Here is a 23,353-nt window from a genome sequence, read left to right on the forward strand (position 1 = left end):
AGTTTATAGTTTACATGTATTCTGTCAGTGAGTTTATAGTTTACATGTATTCTGTCAGTGAGTTTATAGTTTACATGTATTCTGTCAGTGTGTTTATAGTTTATATATATTCTGTCAGTGAGTTTACAGTTTACATGTATTCTGTCAGTGAGTTTACAGTTTACATGTATTCTGTCAGTGAGTTTATAGTTTACATGTATTCTGTCAGTGAGTTTATAGTTTACATGTATTCTGTCAGTGAGTTTATAGTTTATATGTATTCTGTCAGTGAGTTTACAGTTTACATGTATTCTGTCAGTGAGTTTACAGTTTACATGTATTCTGTCAGTGAGTTTACAGTTTACATGTATTCTGTCAGTGAGTTTATAATTTACATGTATTCTGTCAGTGAGTTTATAATTTACATGTATTCTGTCAGTGAGTTTATAGTTTACATGTATTCTGTCAGTGAGTTTATAATTTACATGTATTCTGTCTGTGAGTTTATAATTTACATGTATTCTGTCAGTGAGTTTATAATTTACATGTATTCTGTCAGTGAGTTTATAGTTTACATGTATTCTGTCAGTGTGTTTATAATTTACATGTATTCTGTCAGTGAGTTTATAATTTACATGTATTCTGTCAGTGAGTTTATAGTTTACATGTATTCTGTCAGTGTGTTTATAATTTACATGTATTCTGTCAGTGAGTTTATAATTTACATGTATTCTGTCAGTGAGTTTATAATTTACATGTATTCTGTCAGTGAGTTTATAATTTACATGTATTCTGTCAGTGTGTTTATAATTTACATGTATTCTGTCAGTGAGTTTATAATTTACATGTATTCTGTCAGTGAGTTTATAATTTACATGTATTCTGTCAGTGAGTTTATAGTTTACATGTATTCTGTCAGTGTGTTTATAATTTACATGTATTCTGTCAGTGAGTTTATAATTTACATGTATTCTGTCAGTGAGTTTATAGTTTACATGTATTCTGTCAGTGTGTTTATAATTTACATGTATTCTGTCAGTGAGTTTATAATTTACATGTATTCTGTCAGTGAGTTTATAGTTTACATGTATTCTGTCAGTGTGTTTATAATTTACATGTATTCTGTCAGTGAGTTTATAATTTACATGTATTCTGTCAGTGAGTTTACAGTTTACATGTATTCTGTCAGTGAGTTTATAGTTTACATGTATTCTGTCAGTGAGTTTACAGTTTACATGTATTCTGTCAGTGAGTTTATAGTTTACATGTATTCTGTCAGTGTGTTTACAGTTTACATGTATTGTGTCAGTGAGTTTATAATTTACATGTATTCTGTCAGTGTGTTTACAGTTTACATGTATTCTGTCAGTGAGTTTATAATTTACATGTATTCTGTCAGTGAGTTTATAGTTTACATGTATTCTGTCTGTGAGTTTATAATTTACATGTATTCTGTCAGTGTGTTTACAGTTTACATGTATTCTGTCAGTGAGTTTATAATTTACATGTATTCTGTCAGTGAGTTTATAGTTTACATGTATTCTGTCAGTGAGTTTACAGTTTACATGTATTCTGTCAGTGAGTTTATAATTTACATGTATTCTGTCAGTGAGTTTATAGTTTACATGTATTCTGTCAGTGAGTTTATAGTTTCCATGTATTCTGTCAGTGAGTTTACAGTTTACATGTATTCTGTCAGTGAGTTTACAGTTTCCATGTATTCTGTCTGTGAGTTTACAGTTTACATGTATTCTGTCAGTGAGTTTATAGTTTACATGTATTCTGTCAGTGAGTTTACAGTTTACATGTATTCTGTCAGTGAGTTTATAGTTTACATGTATTCTGTCTGTGAGTTTACAGTTTACATGTATTCTGTCAGTGAGTTTACAGTTTACATGTATTCTGTCAGTGAGTTTATAGTTTCCATGTATTCTGTCAGTGAGTTTACAGTTTACATGTATTCTGTCAGTGAGTTTATAGTTTATATGTATTCTGTCAGTGAGTTTATAGTTTCCATGTATTCTGTCAGTGAGTTTACAGTTTACATGTATTCTGTCAGTGAGTTTATAGTTTACATGTATTCTGTCAGTGAGTTTATAGTTTCCATGTATTCTGTCAGTGAGTTTACAGTTTACATGTATTCTGTCAGTGAGTTTATAGTTTACATGTATTCTGTCAGTGAGTTTATAGTTTACATGTATTCTGTCAGTGTGTTTATAATTTACATGTATTCTGTCAGTGAGTTTATAGTTTCCATGTATTCTGTCAGTGAGTTTATAGTTTACATGTATTCTGTCAGTGAGTTTATAGTTTACATGTATTCTGTCAGTGAGTTTATAGTTTACATGTATTCTGTCAGTGAGTTTATAGTTTACATGTATTCTGTCAGTGAGTTTATAGTTTACATGTATTCTGTCAGTGAGTTTATAGTTTACATGTATTCTGTCAGTGAGTTTATAGTTTATATGTATTCTGTCAGTGAGTTTATAGTTTATATGTATTCTGTCAGTGAGTTTATAGTTTACATGTATTCTGTCAGTGAGTTTATAGTTTACATGTATTCTGTTAGTGAGTCTAGAGTTTACATGTATTCTGTCAGTGAGTTTATAGTTTACATGTATTCTGTTAGTGAGTCTAGAGTTTACATGTATTCTGTCAGTGAGTTTATAGTTTCCATGTATTCTGTCTGTGAGTTTATAGTTTATATGTATTCTGTCAGTGAGTTTATAGTTTATATGTATTCTGTCAGTGAGTTTATAGTTTACATGTATTCTGTCTGTGAGTTTATAGTTTCCATGTATTCTGTCAGTGAGTTTACAGTTTCCATGTATTCTGTCTGTGAGTTTATAGTTTCCATGTATTCTGTCAGTGAGTTTATAGTTTACATGTATTCTGTCTGTGAGTTTATAGTTTCCATGTATTCTGTCAGTGAGTTTACAGTTTCCATGTATTCTGTCTGTGAGTTTATAGTTTCCATGTATTCTGTCAGTGAGTTTACAGTTTACATGTATTCTGTCTGTGAGTTTATAGTTTCCATGTATTCTGTCAGTGAGTTTACAGTTTCCATGTATTCTGTCAGTGAGTTTATAGTTTACATGTATTCTGTCAGTGAGTTTATAGTTTCCATGTATTCTGTCAGTGAGTTTATAGTTTACATGTATTCTGTCAGTGAGTTTATAGTTTCCATGTATTCTGTCTGTGAGTTTATAGTTTATATGTATTCTGTCAGTGAGTTTATAGTTTATATGTATTCTGTCAGTGAGTTTATAGTTTACATGTATTCTGTCAGTGAGTTTATAGTTTCCATGTATTCTGTCAGTGAGTTTATAGTTTACATGTATTCTGTCAGTGAGTTTATAGTTTACATGTATTCTGTCAGTGAGTTTATAGTTTATATGTATTCTGTCAGTGAGTTTATAGTTTACATGTATTCTGTCAGTGAGTTTATAGTTTACATGTATTCTGTCAGTGAGTTTATAGTTTCCATGTATTCTGTTTGTGAGTTTATAGTTTACATGTATTCTGTTAGTGAGTCTAGAGTTTACATGTATTCTGTTTGTGAGTTTATAGTTTACATGTATTCTGTTAGTGAGTCTAGAGTTTACATGTATTCTGTTTGTGAGTTTATAGTTTACATGTATTCTGTTAGTGAGTCTAGAGTTTACATGTATTCTGTTAGTGAGTCTAGAGTTTACATGTATTCTGTTTGTGAGTTTATAGTTTACATGTATTCTGTTAGTGAGTCTAGAGTTTACATGTATTCTGTTAGTGAGTCTAGAGTTTACATGTATTCTGTTTGTGAGTTTACAGTTTACATGTATTCTGTCAGTGAGTTTATAGTTTACATGTATTCTGTTAGTGAGTCTAGAGTTTACATGTATTCTGTTAGTGAGTCTAGAGTTTACATGTATTCTGTTTGTGAGTTTATAGTTTACATGTATTCTGTTAGTGAGTCTAGAGTTTACATGTATTCTGTTTGTGAGTTTATAGCTTCCATGTATTCCGTCTGTGAGTTTATAGTTTCCATATAATGGCCCAGAAATTCGGGTCGGGGGTTTCCCGCGGGTGCAAGCCTCTGATCTGCAATTACCCAGCGCGCCGGTCGTTGTGCTCTGGGCACGCGTGGAATTCCGTTTTATTGAGGAGGTCTCCCGGGCAGCGTCTGACGTCACACCGCCCAGGAGTGCAGCCTGCGCGGAGCGTCCGGCGTGGAGTGTAAGGGAGACCCGCCCTCTGAAGTCACATTAGCATAGGACACGCCCCCAATTTTTTTCAGAAGCTCCAAACCCTTGGAACATGCAGAACACCATGGTAAGTAGGTTCTTTGTATTTTTTTGAATCTTTTGCTAACTTTTAGAAACTTTTAAATACTTTTACATGAATTGGAAGAATCTTAAATAGTTTTAAAGAGATTTGAAGCAATTTAAATAGTTTTAAAAGCCCTGAAAGCATTTTTTTCAATCATTTTATTTAATTAGCAAAGTGAAATGGCTGGAATGAGCATAATTCACATCATTAAGAGAACTCAGAATTTCACTGACGATGACCTCGGCAATCTCCTCAACAAGGTTGAGGCGAAGCGCCTGCGGATCATTGGGAATGGGAAGTCCAGGGCGCCGCGAAAAGGACAGATGATAGCTTGGTCAGAAGTTGCCCAGGCTGTCAGCGCGAACTCCACCATTCCACGGACAGTGGAACAATGCCACAAGAAATTTAGTGATTTATTGCGATCTGTCAAGCTTTGTACAGTTATTAGAAAAGTCAACTGTAACATTTCTTTAAATTTAACTGAACTAGTTTTAAAAAGCTATTCAATGCATGTAGTATAGTCAAGTGACTTCTTGGTCCAGTCACCTGAGGTGGCAATAAAATTTTATGGCTTTGGGGCCAGCTCAGGGTCTTATCTTGATTCTACTTGTTATGAGCTGTAAAATTTCAATTAGTGAAAAAAAAATCCTGTCTCCAAAGCATGTTGTGTCCCTGTCTCAAATGCAGGTGGGTGTTTCATATTTTCTGTTTTCATTTTAGAGTAAAAGTGCTCAACGCCAGGGAACGTGCACTGACAGGCGGTGGTGTTGTCACGCTAAGGGATTTAACCGAACATGAGGAAAGGGTCCAGCAGCTGTTTGGATTTACTAGCGATCGCCCCTCGGCTGATTTACAATCAGAGATTGTTGCACCTGAACGTGAGTTGCGCTGGCCAGCTATATGTTTAAAAATGTTAGGTGTGTGTTGAATATCTGTGATGTGGCAGATCATGCTTTACCTTTGCAAATGTTTACTGTTTCCTTTCCACAGTTGGACAGCATACATCTCACACAGGATGAACAGTGCGTCGAGTCTGCGGACGCAGAGGGCATTGGGGAATGGGTTGCTGATGCAGTGGGAGCAGTGAGTGAGGTGGTGGAGGAGCAGGAGCAACTTGTGCAATGTCAGCTAGTGGAACAGGAGGGTATGGACCCTGCGTTGCTGCACAGTACCTCACCATCTCCTGGCCCCTCTGGGTTTGTGCAAGGCACAGATGACTGTTGTTCCACAGACAGACACCAGCTTGATGCTGCAGCGCAGGTGGGAGGAGCAGAAAGACATTTACCAGAACAGCACTTACAAGCTCAGGTGCAACAGATTGAAGGGTTGAGCCAATTGATGTGTTCTCTTACTGAGAAGAACGTTGACTCTATTGCCTCCATCAAGCAGGGAATCGATAATCTTGGCAATTCACTTAATCAGGTAGCATTGCAGTTGGTGTCGCTTAATGAGACTCTCGTTCGACTCTTGCAGTTGCTTGAACCACATTCTGCTGCCATTACTTTGACTCCCGCAGAAGCGCCCTTACCTGCTCCCAGTGCAGAAACGGTGCGGGCCCAGGAGCTAGCTGGTCTGCCAGTCGAGATGCAAGCAAACATTGCCTTGCAGCAGCAGCAACCCTGTCAGGAGGCAATTGCTGAAGGGCAAGAGATGGCCCACAGGGGCCTTTCAAGTGGCGGCAGAGGGCTCCGGTCACGGGGAGGGGGAAAGTGCAGGAGACGTTACATAGAAACATAGAAGATAGGAGCAGGAATAGGCCACTCGGCCCCTCGAGCCTGCTCCACCACTCAATGCGATCATGGCTGATCATCCAAATTCAGTACCCGGTCCCTGCCTTCTCCCCATACCCCTTGATCCCTTTAGCCTTGAGAAATATATCCAACTCCTTCTGGAATATATTTAATGAATTGCCCTCTACTGCCTTCTGTAGTACAGAATCCCACAGGTTCACCAGTCTCTGGGTGAAGAAATTCCTCATCATTTCTGTCCTAAATGGCCTACCCCTTATCCTTAGACTGTGACCCCTGGTTCTGGACTCCCCGACCATCGGGAACATCCTTCCAGCATCTAGTCTGTCTAGTCCTGTTAGAATTTTATAAGTTTCGATGAGATCCCCTCTCATTCTTCTAAAATCCAGCGAGTATAAACCCAATCGACCAAATCTCTCCTCATACGTCATTCCTGCCATCCCAGGGATCAGCCTTGTGAATCTTCGCTGAACTCCTTCCATGGCAAGAACATCCTTCCTCAGATAAGGCGACCAAAACTGCACACAGTACTCAAGATGTGGTCTCACCAAGGCCCTGTACAACTGCAGCAGGACATCCTTGCTCCTGTACTCAAACCCTTTCGCTATGAAGGCCAACATACCATTTGCCTTCTTCACCGCCTGCTGCACCTGCATGCTTACCTTCAGCGACTGGTGCACAAGGACACCCAGGCTTCGTTGCACTTCCCCTTCTCCCAATCTATTGCCATTCAGATAATAGTCTGCCTTTCTGTTTTTGACACCAAAGTGGATAACCTCGCATTTATCCACGTTATATTGCATCTGCCATGCTTCTGCCCAATCACCCAACCTGTCCAAATCATTCTGGAGTTTCTCGGTATCCTCCTCGCAGCACACACGCCCACCCAGCTTTGTGTCGTCTGCAAACTTGGAGATATTACATCTAGTTCCCTTATCTAGATCATTAATGTATATTGTGAATAGCTGGGGTGCAAGGACCGATCCCTGCGGTACCCCACTAGTCACTGCCTGCCACTCGGAAAAAGACCCGTTAATTCCTACTCTCTGCTTTCTGTCCGCTAACCAGTTCTCTATCCAAGTCAATACCTTGCCCCCAATCCCATGTGCCTTAACTTTACACGCTAATCTCTTATGCAGGACCTTATCGAAAGCCTTATGAAAGTCCAAATACACCACATCCACTGGTTCTCCCTTATGTATTTTCTCAGTTACATCCTCAAAAAATTCCAGTAGATTAGTCAAGCATGATTTACCTTTTGTAAATCCATGTTGACTTTTTCCGATCCTGTCACTATTTTCCAAGTGCTCTGCTATTACATCTTTTATAATGGACTCCAGCATTTTCCCCACTACCGATGTCAGGCTTACCGGTCTGTAATTCCCCATTTTCTCTCTACCACCTTTTTTGAATAGTGGGGTAACATTAGCTACCCTCCAATCCATGGGTACTGTTCCAGATTCCATCGAATGTTGGAAGATGATCAGCAATGCATCTACTATTTCTAGGGCCACTTCCGTAAGTACCCTAGGATGTAGATTATCAGGCCCTGGGGATTTTTCGGCCTTCAATCCCATCAATTTCCTTAACACCATTTCCCTACAAATACTGATTTCTTTCGGTTCCTCCCTTTCATCAGACCCTGTGTTCCCCGACATCTCTGGGAGGTTATTTGTGTCCTCCTTTGCGAAGACAGAACCAAAATATATATTTAATTGTTTCAGCCATTTCTTTGTTCCCCATTATAAATTCCCCTGATTCTGACTGCAAGGGACCTACGCTTGGCTTCACCAATCTTTTTCTCTTCACATATCTATAACAGCTTTTACAGTCAGTTTTTATGTTCCGCGCAAGCTTACTCTCATATTCTATTTTCCCCTTCTTAATTAATCCCTTTGTCCTCCTTTTGTTGAATCCTAAACTGCTCCCAATCCTCAGGTTTACTACTTTTTCTGGCCAATTTATATGTCCTCTCCTTGGATTTTATGTTATCCCTAATTTCCCTTGTTAGCCACGGTTGAGTCAACCTTTTTTGTTTTATTTTTATGCCAAACTGGGATGAACAAATTCTGTAGTTCATCCATGCGGACTTTGAGGCCTAGAAATTCAGTGGGCCTTGCGCCCACTTAGCGCCTAAAGAGGTCTTCTGCGCCGGCGGGGTTGGTAGCGTGGAAATTGAGTGCAGCATTAATGGCGGCGGTAGCCGGTAGCGCTGCGCCGGCACCGATGACGTCATCGGTGTGCGCAGCGCCCCGGTTCCGCCCCGATGCCGGCCCGACGCCCATATTCAGTTGCGGCCGCCTCTTCCGCAGCGGCCGCAAACAACGTTCATGAAACACGGCCTTCATACAGCGTTAGTGGGGCGCATAAAGGTGGAGGTGCGGCCGGCCGCTTTTTCGGCAGCCGCCTTCCCGCACCTCCCTCCCCGGCCTCCTACACCACCCCCCCCCGCGGCATTGGTGGCTGATTCCCGCGAGCCCGGCACTTCTCCGTGGTGCCGGGCTCATTTGCCGGCAGAATCCAGCGGCGATCTCACGGCTGCAGGCAGCTCCTCCTTAAGAGAAGGAGGCCTGCAGTACCGCAGCCTGCCGCACCGCATCGGGTGGCGCAGCGGCAGCTGGAGCGCTGAAATTCACTTTCAGCGCCCCAAGCGGAGGCGGGCACACTCTGGAACAGCGCCCGGTTCCGACTTGGGGCGCTAAAAGTGAATTTCTGGCGGGCGCAACGGGTTCCGGGTGCTGCGCATACTTTTGGGCGCAACTGAGCTGGTGGGGCCATACCTAATTTCTAGGCCTGAATGTTTGCCATTGGCTAGCCACCGTCAACCCTTTGAGTGACATTCCCCAATCAATCCTACCCAACGCGCACCTCAGACCATCGTAGTTTCCTTTATTTAAATTCAGGACCCTAGTCTCTGAGTCAACAACTTCATTCTGCATCTTAATGAAGAATTCCATCATGTTATGATCGCTCCGACCCAAGGGGCCTCGTACAACAAGATTGCTAATTAATCCTTTCTCATTACATAATACCCAGTCTAAGATGGCCTGAACTCTGGTTGGTTCCTTGACATATTGGTCCAGGAAACCATCCCGTAAACACTCCAGGAATTCCTCCTCCACAATATTGTTACTAATTTGGTTGGCCCAATTTACATGTAGATTAAAGTCACCCATGATGACTGCTGTGCCCTTATTGCACACTTCTCTAATTTCCCTTTTAATGCCATCCCCAACCTCCACATTACTGTTTGGAGGTCTATATACCACTCCCACTAATGTTTTCTGCCCCTTGGTATTTCTCAGTTCTACCCATACAGATTCCACATCATCAGAGCTAATCCTTCCTTACAATTGTGTTAATCCCTTCTTTAACCAGCAATGCTACCCCACCTTCCTTTCCTTTTTGCCTATCTTTCCTGAATATTGAATACCCCTGGATGTTGAGTTCCCAGCCTTGGCCACCCTGGAGCCATGTTTCCGTAATCCCAATCAAATCATAATCGTTTACCTCTATTTGCGCAGCGAATTCATCCACCTTATTACGAATGCTCCTCGCATTAAGACACAAAGCCTTCAGGCTTGGTTTTTTTAATGCTCTTCCACCTATTAGAATTATTATTTACTGTGGCCATGTTTGATTTAAACTGTTGATTTCTCTGACTGCCACTTTTGTTTTTCTCCTTCCTATCTTTTTCTTTTATCCTTGTTTCCCTTTCCTCTGTCCCTCTGCTCAGGTTCCCAACCCCCTGCCATTTTAGTTTAAACCCTCCCCCACAGCACTAGCAAACACTCCCCCTAGGACATCGGTCCCGGCCCTGCCCAGGAGCAAACCGTCCGGTTTGAACTGGTCCCACCTCCCCCAGAACCGGTTCCAATGTCCCAGGAATTTGAATCCCTCCCCCTCACACCATTCCTCTAGCCACGTATTCATCTGAAATATCCTTCTATTTCTACTCTGACTAGCACGTGGCACTGGTAGCAATCCTGAGATTACTACCTTTGAGGTCCTATTTTTTAATTTACCTCCTAACTCGCTATATTCAACTTTTAGGACCTCATCCCGTTTTTTACCTATATTGTTGGTACGTATATGCACCACGACAACTGGCTGTTCACCCTCCCCTTCCAAAATGTTTGGTAGCCGCTCTGAGACATCCTTGACCCTTGCACCAGGGAGGCAACACACCATCCTGGAGTCTCGTTTGCGGCCGCAGAAACACCTATCTATTCCCCTTACAATAGAATCCCCTATTACTATAGCTTTACCCCTCTTTTTCCTCCCGTCCTGTGCAGCAGAACCACCCCTGGTGCCAGGAAGTTGGCTGCTGCTGCCTTCCTCTGATAAGCCACCCCCCCCCCAACAGTACTCAAAGTGGTGTATCTGTTTGAGAGGGGGATGTCCACAGGGTACCCCTGCACTACCTGCCTGTGCCTAGTACTCTGTCTGTTGGTCACCCATTCCCTTTCTGCTTGTCCAACCTTTGCCTGCAGTCTGACCAACCGATCAAAAGTGCTATACACGACGTCCTCAGCATAGGGTGTCACCTTTTGCACAATGCACCTTCTTTGACCCTCAGGCACAGATGCGAGGGGGCAAATCGTTCAATTGTTTAATTTTTCATTTTATTTACATGTTAAATGTTGTCTTTGCTTTTTTCATTGAAATGTATATTTGTGACTGAAAGTATATGTAACCTTCTTCGTTTAAAAATACAGCCTCGTCACTTTGAAAAAAATTTCAACTTTTATTTTTGCAAAAATATTTTTACAACTGTTTGAAATTTAGAAAATAGTTAGTTTCCATCTTGAATGTCTTTATTGCACTAAGAAACCAAAAAAAGTCACTTTAAACTGTTTACAATTTTTTTTCTAAAATATTTATGTTTGCGAATGTTTGAAAAGTAGAAAATATCTAGTTAACATTTAAAAGTTATAAACTATCTACATCAAAACTGAATCTCAAAAGTCTTTGATGCTGCAATAAAAGTTCACTGTTTCACTTTAAATTGTGTCTGCTCCTTTGCCTTGCTGGGGGAGGGGGTGGTGCAAGGCGACACTACCTCGTGAAGGTGTTGTGTACTAGCTGTTTCCGAGCAGCCTTACTTTCGGCAGCACTTGGCTCCTCCCCATCAGGCCTGGCCACAGGCACATCGGCATCGTCCATGTCCTCCATTTCAGCAGGGAGCTCCTCTGCAGGGTTAAGGGTCAGTCCTTCCTGCAGGGCAAAGTTATGCAAAGCACAACAGGGCATCAGAATCCTTGCCACTTTCTGGTGAGAATACTTCAAGGTCCCCCCTGACCTGTCCAGGCACCGGAAGCATGATTTCAGAACTCCGATTGTCCTCTCCACCACTGGACGTGTGGACACATGTGCCTGGTTGTATCTCTCCTGAGCCTCATTATTGGTCTTGCGGTAGGGAGTCATCAGCCATGGCCTTAGCGGGTAGCCCTTGTTGCTCAATATCCATGCAGACCCTGGAAGCAATGTGCTGAGGGCGCCATATAAGTTCGAGTTACGGAGGACAAACGGGTCATGATTACTTCCCCAGTGAGCTACATTCACGTTTAGGATCCTGAGGTGCGCATCACAGACTATCATTACATTCAATGAATGATACCCCTCCCTGTTGATGTATGTCACGGGTGCATCCACTGGTGCCTTCAATGCAATATGGGTTCCATCGACAGCCCCAATCACTTTGGGGAATCCAGCAATGCGATAAAATGCAAGGGCCATCCCCTTTTGATGGCGAGTGGACAAGTCAAAGTCTATGAACTCTGAAGCCCTACGGAAAATGGCATCTGTGACCTGGTGAATGCAGGCCCTCGCAGCGTTCTTGGAGATGTTGGTCATGTCACCGGTGCTTGCTTGAAATGACCCACTTGCAAAGAAGTTCAATGCTGTGGTTACCTTCATGTTCACTGACAAGGCAGTGCGGGTCTTCGAGCGTGTTTGAAGGTCCTCCTTCAACATGTCACATAGTCGGCCGATTGCCTCTTTACTGAAGCGCAGTCTCCTCACACACAACTCCTCCGACAGCATCTCAAATGATCCCCTCTCCCTGTACACTCTCTAGGGTGGGTAGTCGTTCCTCCTGATCAGGAGACGGTGATGGCTCCTCACTCTTCTATGTTGTTCCCTGGCGTTTCCAATTCTCTGAAGCAAAATCGCACAGAGGATCAGGGCACCATTTCTAGAGGGCATATTTCTCGCTCACAGGCTTCCTCTTTAAACAGAAGTCCTTGTAAGGAAAAAATGGAAAGAGTTGTTAAAGTAATTTTAATAAAGTGAGTGGCTAGAAAATCACCTCGGGCTATGGCAGGAAACGTGCGGTATTGGCTTCGGAGCACGTCGTACCCGCCTGATGAATATCACAGCCCGAGGTGATTTTCCAAACTAACATTTTCAGAAAGTCATACATACATACATACACATACTTAAAGGAATATATACATACATATTAAATCTGTGAATCTTAAGGTATGGTGTTCTTCAATAAATAGGCGGAGACTGCAGGTGTTTACTGGATGAGGGTAGTCTAAAAACTAACAGTATAGATGCCTGCTCAGGGCTTATATACAGGTGTGGTCACTGCTGGTACTACAGTATACAGGAGCTGTAAAAGTAGTTCTCTCTTAAAGGTACATACACTACAATTCCTCCCCTTTTAGATTAACAGTACCATAACATTCAAATAACAGTTAACACTTTTAACATGCACAGTAACTGAAATAGTCCATTTATAGATTCAGTCTTTGGGGCGGCTTCCTGATCCTTTCTGGATAACGCCTTTCCTGAGTGTCTTGTTCTTGGTGCGGAGGCGATTCTGGCCCCCTGTCGTCGGTTAGTTCATCAGTTTCCGATACTAATGTTTCTGGGGTAGATGCTACTGGTATGTCAGGTTCATCACCAGGTACGCTAGACATGGGGTTGACTCGTTCCTGTGACGCTAGGATCTGGTTGACATGGCGTCTTACAATGTTCTCTCTGACATCCACTGTGTACATTAGTGGCCCCTGCCGTGTGCATATCATTCCAGGTTGCCATTTCACTGTTCGGTAGTCGCGGGCCAAGACTGGTTGTCCTACATTGAAGCTTCTTGTCGGCTTCTCATTGATGTGCTGGAATTGCTTATTCTCAACATTTCTTCGCACATTTGGTCTGAGCAAATCCAGACGAGATCTCAACCTTCGGTTAAAGAACATCATGGCCGGGATCTGGTTGGTAACTGCATGTGTCGCATTTCTGTAGGCCAACAGGAAATTGTCCACCTTATGCTGCAGTGGAATGTCGTCTTCGCACATGGCCCTTACTGCCTTTTTAAAGGTTTGTACAAACCTCTCAGCCAATCCATTTGTGGCTGGATGATACGGGGCGGATGTGTAATGCCTTACCCCATTCCTTCTCATAAATTTCCGAAACTCTTTGGACACAAACTGTGGTCCGTTATCAGAGCAAATCTGCTCTGGCAAGCCGTTCCTGGCAAATATGGTCCGTAGGACTGCAATCGTTTTCTCCGTAGTGGTGGAGGACATTTTGATCACCTCAGGCCATTTTGAGTGCGCATCCACTGCTATTAAGAACATTGAGTCCATGAATGGACCAGCAAAATCAATATGCACCCGTTGCCGTGGAGAGGAGGGCCACTCCCATGGGTGTAGAGGGGCATGTGGTGGTGCATTTTGGACCTTCTGGCATCCTGAGCAGCTCTTTGTTAGGTCCTCGATTTGTTGATCGATTCCCGGCCACCACACATAAGCCCTAGCAAGGCTTTTCATTTTCACCCCTCCCAGATGGCCTTCGTGAAGCTCATTGAGCACTCTCTCCCTTAACTTGGGTGGAATTACCACTCGGGATCCACACATCACTGTCCCCTGGCATACTGACAGCTGTTCTCTTCTGGATCAGAATGCTGGCAAAAGTGAGTCGCCATATGTTGACCATCCCTTGACTGTCAAATCATATACCCGAGACAGTGTCGGATCATTTCGGGGCTCCTTCTCTATATCCGCGTTAGTTACTGGCAAGCGTTCAATTATCGACGAATAAAATATTTCGACAGGGTCCACTGCTGGTGCTTCCTCAGCAGTAGGCAGTGGCAGGCGTGATAGCCCATCGGCGTTTCCATGCTGTTTCGTGCCCTTATATTCTATTTCATATTGGTTCGCCCCTAGAAAAAGGGACCATCTTTGTAGCCGTTGCGCAGTCATCACCGGAACACCCTTCTTTGGATTAAAGATGGAGACAAGTGGTTGGTGGTCAGTCAGCAAGGTGAACTTCTGCCCGTGCAGATAGTTGTTGAACTTTTTTACTCCCCATACTAGGCTGAGGGCCTCCCTGTCAATCTGGGCGTAGTTGCGCTCGGCTGAGGTTAGTGACCGAGATGCAAAGGCTACTGGCCTCTCCAACCCGTCTGGGAATTAATGCGACAGCACCGCTCCAATACCATAGGGTGATGCATCACACGCCAACCGAATTGGTAGTGCTGGGTTGAAATGGGCCAACACCTCTTTTGATGTGATCAATTCTTTGCACTTCTGGAAATCTCGTTTACATTCGTCATTCCACTTCCATGGTACCCCCGTCTACAGCAGGGTATTCAGTGGGTTTAATACTGTAGACAAATTTGGTAAGAACTTATGGTAGTAGTTCACCAGCCCGAGGAACGACCTCAGTTGTGATACATTTTCCGGTGCTGGAGCCTTGACTACTGCCTCAATCTTCTCAGGGGACTTATGTAACCCCTCTTCATCAATAAAGTGGTCACAATACGAGATCTGCTTCTGGAAAAACTCGCATTCGTGGCGATTAGCTCGTAGCCCATATTCCTTCAATCTAGTGAGCATCTGCTCCAGGTTGGCGAGGTGATCACTGTCATTTTTGCCCGTGACCAGGATGTCGTCCAAATAACAATGGGTCCCTGGAATCCCTTGCAGGGCTTGATCCATTGCCCTTTGCCAAATAGCCGGAGCTGATGCTACCCCGAACACTAGCCGGTTTTATTGGTAGAGACCTTTGTGAGTGTTGATCGTGAGGTATTGTTTCGAGGCTTCTTCTACCTCCAGTTGCAGGTACGCCTGGGCCAGATCAATCTTAGTGAAGCATTTTCCTCCAGATAGCGAGGCGAAAATATCTTCAATCCGCTGAAGCGGATATTGTACCGTGTGAAGGACTGGGTTCATTGTCACCTTAAAGTCCCCACAGATGCGAACCTTCTTTGGTTCCCCAGGCGAATTACTCAATGACCTCTTCATTACAGGAATGATGGGTGTAGCCAACTCACTCCAGTCCACTTTGGACAGTACTCCTGAACGTTCCAAACCTTCCAGCTCTGCTTCGACGGCTGGGCGGATCGCATAAGGCACCGGTCTGGCCTTAAAAAACTTTGGGCTTGCATTTTCCTCTATTTTAATCATCGCTGTTATGCCTTTTAGTGTTCCGAGTCCCTCCTGGAACACTTCTTGTGCGTCAGTTAGCATTTTTGACAGTCGTCCAGGTGTGACGTCTTCATCCTTTTTGGCCTCTACTGTCAGTGCCTGTATGGAATGCCAATCTAATTGTATCTTCCGGATCCATTCACATCCTAGTAGTGGTGGTCCTCCATCTGGCAATACATATAGGTCCATTTTTGGTATTTCCTGGCCATTGTATATCACGTTCACCCTTATTTTTCCTTTGGGGTAGACTTTTTGCCCCATGTACGTCTTCAAGACAATCTCTGTAGCTCTCAAGGGTATATGTGAGAATAGCTGCTTGTAGTCCCTTCGGTTTATGACTGTTAGGGCTGATCCTGTGTGCAAGAAATGCATCCAGCTGCAGCTACTTGTAGACCGCATTGCGGCGCTCGAGCTGCGGGTGGATGAGTTTTGGAGCATGCGCGATGCTGAGAGGGTTGTGGATAGCACGTTTAGCGAGTTGTTCATGCCGCAGGGTAGGGCTGCACAGGCAGAAAGGAATTGGGTGACCATCAGGCGGGGCAACAGAGGCAGGCAGGAAGTGCAGGGGACCCCTGCGGTCATCCCCCTTTCAAACAGGTATACCAAGTTGAATACTGTTGAGGGGGATGACTCACCAGGGGAAAGCAGCAGCAGCCAACTTCCTGGCACCAGGAACGCTTCTGCTGCTCAGAAAGGGAGGAAAAAGAGTGGGAGGGCAATAGTGGTAGGGGATTCTATCGTAAGGGGAACAGATAGGCGTTTCTGTGGCCGCAAACGTGACTCCAGGATGGTTTGTTGCCTCCCTGGGGCCAGGGTCATGGATGTCACTGAGCGGCTACAGGGCATTCTTAAGGGGGAGGGTGAGCAGGCAGAGGTCGTGGTCCACATTGGGACCAACGACATAGGTAGGAAGGGGGATGAGGTCCTGCATCAAGAATTTAGGGAGCTAGGTAGCAGATTAAAGAGCAGGACCTCAAAGGTTGTAATCTCTGGATTACTCCCAGTGCCACGTGCTAGTGAGTATAAGAATAGGAGGATAGAACAGATGAATGCGTGGCTAAAGAGTTGGTGCAGGAGGGAGGGTTTTAGTTTCCTGGATCACTGGGCCTGCTTCTGGGAAAGGTGGGACTCGTACAAGTCGGACGGGTTGCACCTGAACCAGAGCGGGACAAATATCCTTGCGGGGAGGTTTGCTAGCACTGTTGGGGGGGGTTTAAACTAACTTGGCAGGGGGATGGGATACAGAGGGGAGCTGAAATAGGGGGTGATGTGCTGCCAATTATAGAGAAAAAAACAAGTCAGCTTGGTAGACAGGGCAAATATATAAGGGCAAGGCTAGATGGCATCTATTTTAATGCAAGGACTCTTGCAAATAAGGTGGATGAACTGAAGGTGTTGATAAACACATGGGAGTATGATATTGTTGCTATCACGGAGACATGGTTGAGGGAGGGGCAAGACTGGCAGCTCAATATTCCGGGGTACAGAATCTTCAGGCGAGACAGAGGGGGAGGTATAAGAGGAGGGGGTGTCGCAATATTAATTAAGGAGTCAATTACTGCAGTAAGGAGGGATGATATATTAGCAGGTTCCTCTAATGAGGCCATATGGGTGGAGCTTAAAAACAAAAAGGGGGCAAGCACTTTGCTGGGAGTGTACTATAGGCCTCCAAACGGTCAGGGGGAGATAGAGGAACAGATATGTAGGCAAATCTCAGAGAAATGTGCAAATAATAAGGTAATAATAATGGGGGATTTCAACTTCCCCAATATTAACTGGGATAGTCAGAGTGTGAAAGGCTCAGAGGGTGTAGAATTCTTAAAGTGCATCCAGGAGAGCTTTTTGAGCCAGCATGTAGAAAGTCCTACAAGAGAGGGGGCGGTACTGGACCTAATTCTAGGGAATGTGGCCGGCCAAGTGGAAGAAGTGCTAGTAGGTGAGCACTTTGGTGACAGTGACCATAATATGGTGAGATTTAAGGTGGTCATGGAAAAGGACAGGGTTGGGCCGGAAATAAAGGTTCTAAATTGGGGGAAGGCCGATTTTAATAGGATAAGGCAGGATCTGGCCAAAATGGACTGGGATCAGCTACTTGTAGGAAAATCCGCATCGCAGCAATGGGAGGCTTTCAGAAGGGAGATTAAGATCATACAATGGCAACATGTTCCCGTAAAGGTCAAGGGTGGTTCCAAAAACCACAGGGAACCTTGGATGTCAGGGGATGTACGAGAATGGATTAGGAAAAAAAGGAGGGCTTTTGGCAGATACAAAAGGCTAAAGACGGAGGAAGCCCTAGGGGAGTACAAAAAGTGCAGGGGGATACTTAAAAAAGAAATTAGGAGATCAAGGAGGGGCCATGAAATAACACTGGCGAGCAAAATAAAGGAAAATCCTAAGATGTTTTATAAGTATATTAAGGGTAAGAGGGTAACTAGGGAAAAAATAGGGCCCATTAGGGACAAAAGTGGCAATCTGTGTGTGGAGCCGGAAGATGTAGGAGGGGTTCTAAATGAATTTTTTGCATCTGTTTTCACTATGGAGAAGGATGATGTAGACATAGAAATAGGGCGGGGGGACTGTGATATGCTCGAACATATTAACATCGAGAGGGAGGAGGTATTGGCGGTTTTAGCAGGCCTAAAAATGGATAAATCCCCAGGCCCGGACGAAATGTATCCCAGGCTGCTGGGTGAGGCAAAGGAAGAGATTGCGGGGGCTCTAACACATATATTCAGAAACTCTCTGGCCACAGGGGATGTGCCAGAGGACTGGAGAACCGCTAATGTAGTACCATTATTCAAGAAGGGGAGTAGGGAAAAACCGGGGAACTACAGGCCAGTGAGCCTAACATCAGTGGTAGGTAAATTATTGGAAAAAATTCTGAGGGACAAAATTAGTCTCCACTTGGAGAGGCAAGGATTAATCAGGGATAGTCAACATGGCTTTGTCAAGGGAAGATCATGTCTGACTAATTTGATTGAATTTTTTGAGGGGGTGACTAGGTGTGTGGATGAGGGTAACGCAATGGATGTGGTATACATGGATTTCAGTAAGGCCTTCGATAAAGTCCCGCACAGGAGACTGGTCAAGAAGGTAAGAGCCCATGGAATCCAGGGTGCCTTGGCACATTGGATACAAAACTGGCTTAGTGGCAGAAGGCAGAGGGTGATGGTCGAAGGTTGTTTTTGTGACTGGAAGCCTGTGGCCAGTGGGGTACCACAGGGATCGGTGCTGGGTCCCTTGCTGTTTGTGGTCTACATTAATGACTTGGATATGAATGTAAAAGGTATGATCAGTAAGTTCGCGGATGATACAAAAATTGGTAGGGTGGTAAATAGCGAGGAGGGTAGTCTCAGTCTGCAGGATGATATAGATGGGTTGGTCAGATGGGCGGAACAGTGGCAAATGGAATTTAACCCGGAAAAGTGCGAGGTGATGCACTTTGGGGGGACTAACAAGGCAAGGGAATACACAATGAATGGTAAGACCCTAGGCAAGACGGAGGGTCAGAGGGATCTGGGTGTGCAAGTACACAGATCCCTGAAGGCGGCGGAACAGGTGGATAAGGTGGTAAAAAAAGGCATATGGGATACTTGCCTTCATTAGCCGAGGCATAGAATATAAGAGCAAGGAGGTTATGATGGAGCTGTATAAAACACTGGTTAGGCCACAGCTGGAATACTGTGTGCAGTTCTGGTTGCCACACTACAGGAAGGATGTGATCGCTTTGGAGAGGTTGCAGAGGAGATTCACCAGGATGTTACCAGGGCTGGAGCGCTTCAGCTATGAAGAGAGACTGGGCAGATTGGGTTTGTTTTCCTTGGAGCAGAGGAGGCTGAGGGGGGACATGATTGAGGTGTACAAAATTATGAGGGGCATAGATAGGATGGATACTAAGGAGCTTTTTCCCTTAGTAGAGGGGTCAATAACCAGGGGGCATAGATTCAAGGTAAAGGGCGGGAGGTTTAGAGGGGATTTGAGAAAGAACTTTTTCACCCAGAGGGTGGTTGGAGTCTGGAACTCACTGCCGGAAAGGGTTGTGGAGGCAGAAACCCTCACAACATTTAAGAAGCATTTGGATGAGCACTTGAAATGCCATAGCATACAAGGCTACGGACCAAATGCTGGAATATGGGATTAGATTAGACAGGGCTTGATGGCCGGCGCGGACACGATGGGCCGAAGGGCTTCTATCCGTGCTGTATTACTCTATGACTCTATGACTCTATGATTTCCACTATGTTTTCAAAATCCTTATCCACTGGCTTCTCTGGGGTTATTAGGTTTCGCAGTAAGCCATACATTTTTGCACCCATGGAATTCAACAAAACCAGTGCTTTCCTGGCATCTGGCACTTCATTCGCCTTGCAGTACACCTCAATGCGTTCCGCATATGTCACCCAATCTTCGACTTCATTGTCGAACGCTGTGACACTGCCACTCTTTGGCATCCCTGGGTGTGGTTAGGCTGGCTAAAATGACATCTCCCACGCTCTCCCTTCTTCTCCGCTGGCTCAAAATGGCGTCTCCCGCGCTTCCCTTTCTTCCTGCGCTCGCCCTTCTTCTCCGCTGTGGCTTCAAAAATGGCGTTTCCCGCACTCTCCCTTCTTCTCCACGGCTCAAATGGCGTCTCCCGCGCTTCCTTTCTTCCCCCGCGGACGCTGCTCAGCCCTTGAGCCCTGGCTGCGCTCTGCGCGTTTTCCTGTGCGCCTCTCTCGGTGCCGCCGCTCGGTCCTGAACCCCGGCTGTGCTTTACCCTCTCTCTCTTTTTGTTTTCCGTCGACGCCGCTCGGTCTTCAACTCCCGGCTGCGCCCTGTGCGCTTTACCCTCTCTCTTACCCCGTCGACGCTGCTCGGCCTTTTCTGTGCCATCGGTTGGCTCCAGCCGCCGCTGTCCGGGAAGGGTCTGCGCTGTACCTGTTGCCAGCCTGTTGTTGGATCGTCGTGGCTGGGAACCAAGCCCAGCTCTCAACAGCCTCCCCTGCGATGCTCACTCTCTGCCGGATGACTGGGCGGTTGCTCGTGGTCGACGCCCGTGCTTCTGGCCTCGACTTTCTTCCACTATCCTCCAGGAGTGAATCCTTGGGAGGAAATGCAGAGTTGCAGGTAGGTTCGAATCGACCTCGTCGCCACTATTAAATCCGTGAATCTTAAGGTATGGTGTTCTTCAATAAATAGACGGAGACTGCAGATCAACAATCAACAGGTGTTTACTGGATGAGGGTAGTCTAAAAACTAACAGTACAGATGCCTGCTCAGGGCTTATATACAGGTGTGGTCACTGCCGGTACTACAGTATACAGGAGCTGTAAAAGTAGTTCTCTCTTAAAGGTACATACACTACAATACATACATACTTACTTAAAGGAATATATATAATTGATGATCATTTTTTTTTTTAAACTTTTGTAAATGTTAAATAATTCATTTTTAAACAGTCATTTTCACATTTAATAAAAAAATCAAATTCAATTAGGCCTTGCACACAGCAAGAGTTGCTCCTTATAACTACAGTACTCAAAACCCGTTTTTAAAACATTTTTAAAGTTGGAAACTTACCTCAGACTTACTGAAAATAACTTTGCTCGCTTTCACAATTAAAAATGTTGAGTTTAGTAGCCCCGCTGCTGAAAGAGTTCTTCTTCCTGATCGTTACCGAGCTTCTGCCAAGACTTTACTCCTGCTTTTTACGTGTGCAAATGCTGGGGACTTACCCGCACTGCACCAACTGAGAAAAACTCCGAAGTTCCATGATATGCCTATCAATTAGTCCAATAAAAGGCGACGAGTTAAGAACGTAACTGAAGGTTTTTATTGGCTAAATAACAGAGCCCACCCTCGTGGGTGATCCGATCCAACAGGGAGGAATACTAGCCAGTCAGCTACCTTTATACCTGGGCAGGTAATGGGCGGAGTCGGAGGTGGTCAGCCCAGGTATAACAGTGCGACAAGAGGCGACCTCGTGTAGTGATGTGACAGTGAGAACAGTGAGAACAATATACAGTGATAACTATAACAGTGGTTTACCACATTCACCCCTTGTTTAGATTAGAGTCCGGCGGGGTGAAGTGTATTACCAGCTCTGGTATGTCAGTCTGTCCGGAGGCTTCGTTAGCCTCTCCGATCGTCGCAGCGGCGGTGTTACATTATCCGGTGTTAAAGCTGGTGTCTGCGTAGTCGGCAAAGGCTCGTGGGGTTCCGGCATGCCGTCTACCTCGGCTGGACTCGGGGGGTTGGGAGGGGGGGGTGAGGGTGCGAGGTCTCGTAAGGAGACAGTGTCCTCCCGTCCGTCTGGGTAAGCCACATAGGCGTACTGGGGGTTGGCGTGCAGGAGGTTCACCTTCTCGACCAGGGGGTCCGTTTTATGGGCCCTCACGTGCTTTCGCAGCAAGACGGGTCCCGGAGAGGTCAGCCAGGTTGGTAGGGTGGTTCCCGTAGTCGACTTCCTGGGGAAGACAAACATTCGGGCATGGGGGGTGGTGTTAATGGCAGTGCAAAGTAGTGACCGGATGGAGTGCAGCGCAATCGGGAGGACCTCTTGCCAGCGGGAGGTTGGGAGGCCCTTAGACTTTAAGGCTAAGAGGGTGGCCTTCCATACCGTCGCGTTCTCTCCTTCCACCTGGCCGTTCCCTCGGGGGTTGTAGCTGGTGGTCCTGCTTGCTGCAATACCCCTCTCCAATAGGAACTGACGGAGTTCCTCGCTCATGAAGGAGGCGCCCCGGTCACTATGTATATAGTTCGGGAACCCGAACAAGGCGAAGAGTTTGTTCAGGCATTTAATGACCGTGTTACCGGTCATGTCTGGGCAGGGGAAGGCAAAGGGGAAACGGGAGTACTCATCAACGATGTTGAGGAAGTACACATTACGGTCGGATGACGGTAGGGGCCCCTTGAAGTCGATGCTCAGACGCTCGAAGGGGCGGGTGGCCTTGATCAGGCTTGCTCTGTCCGGCTTATAGAAGTGCGGTTTGCACTCAGCACAGATCTGGCAGTTCCTGGTCATGGTCCTGACCTCCTCGATGGAGTATGGCAGGTTGCGGGCCTTAATGAAATGGTAGAGTCTGGTGACTCCGGGGTGGCAGAGGTCATTGTGGAGGGTCTGAAGTCTATCACTTTGCGCGCTGGCGCATGTAATGCGTGAAAGAGCATCAGGGGGGTCGTTCAGTTTACCGGGCCGGTACAAGATCTCATAATCATAGGTGGAAAGCTCGATTCTCCACCTCAAGATTTTGTCGTTCTTGATCTTGCCCCTCAGCTTGTTATTAAACATGAAGGCAACCGAGCGTTGGTCGGTGAGGAGGGTAAATCGTTTGCCTGCCAAGTAGTGCCTCCAGCGCCGTACTGCCTCCACAATTGCCTGGGCTTCCTTCTCGACCGACGAGTGTCGGGTCTCGGGGCCCTGTAGGGTCCTTGAGAAGAAGGCTACCGGCCTACCCTCCTGGTTAAGGGTAGCGGCTAGGGCGAAGTCGGATGCATCGCTCTCCACTTGGAAGGGGATTGACTCATCCACTGCGTGCATTGTGGCCTTGGCTATGTCTCCCTTAATGAGGGAGAAGGCCGCGCACGCCTCTTCCGTGAGGGGGAAGGATGTGGTTTTCAGGAGGGGTCTGGCTTTGTCCGCATAATTGGGTACCCATTGGGCATAGTAGGCGAAAAGCCCCAGGGTTCTCCTAAGTGCTTTTGGACAGTGGGGGAGGGGTAGCTCCATGAGGGGGCGCATTCTTTCGGGGTCGGGGCCGATGACTCCGTTCTCTACTACACAGCCAAGGATGGCAAGGCGCGCTGTGTTAAACACGCATTTCTCCTTATTGTAGGTGAGGTTCAGCCGTTGGGCCGTACGGAGGAATTTCTCCAGATTCACGTCATGGTCCTGCCGGT

The 23,353-nt window shown here is 45.4% G+C and overlaps 1 protein-coding gene across 1 annotated transcript; it reads left to right on the forward strand.

The window, feature by feature from the left end:
• Nucleotides 1-3,693: 3,693 nt before the first annotated feature.
• Nucleotides 3,694-10,843, forward strand: LOC147107232 (uncharacterized). Its single transcript, XM_086008449.1, has 3 exons — nucleotides 3,694-4,290; nucleotides 5,008-5,165; nucleotides 5,278-10,843. The coding sequence occupies exons 2-3, from the start codon at nucleotides 5,082-5,084 to the stop codon at nucleotides 6,022-6,024; spliced, it is 831 nt and encodes a 276-aa protein (XP_085864575.1). The 5' UTR covers nucleotides 3,694-4,290; nucleotides 5,008-5,081; the 3' UTR covers nucleotides 6,025-10,843.
• Nucleotides 10,844-23,353: the final 12,510 nt, after the last annotated feature.

This window comes from Somniosus microcephalus, chromosome 15 (assembly GCF_052327205.1).
Source record: "Somniosus microcephalus isolate GS21.2 chromosome 15, FLI_Smic_1.0, whole genome shotgun sequence".
Lineage (NCBI taxonomy): Eukaryota > Metazoa > Chordata > Chondrichthyes > Squaliformes > Somniosidae > Somniosus > Somniosus microcephalus.

Coding starts and splice junctions, on each gene's coding strand:
- LOC147107232 (XM_086008449.1), top strand. CDS start 5,082: ATGAGGAAAGGGTCCAGCAGCTGTTTGGATTTACTAGCGATCGCCCCT. Junction 5,166..5,277: donor AGAGATTGTTGCACCTGAAC/GTGAGTTGCGCT, acceptor TCCTTTCCACAG/TTGGACAGCATACATCTCAC.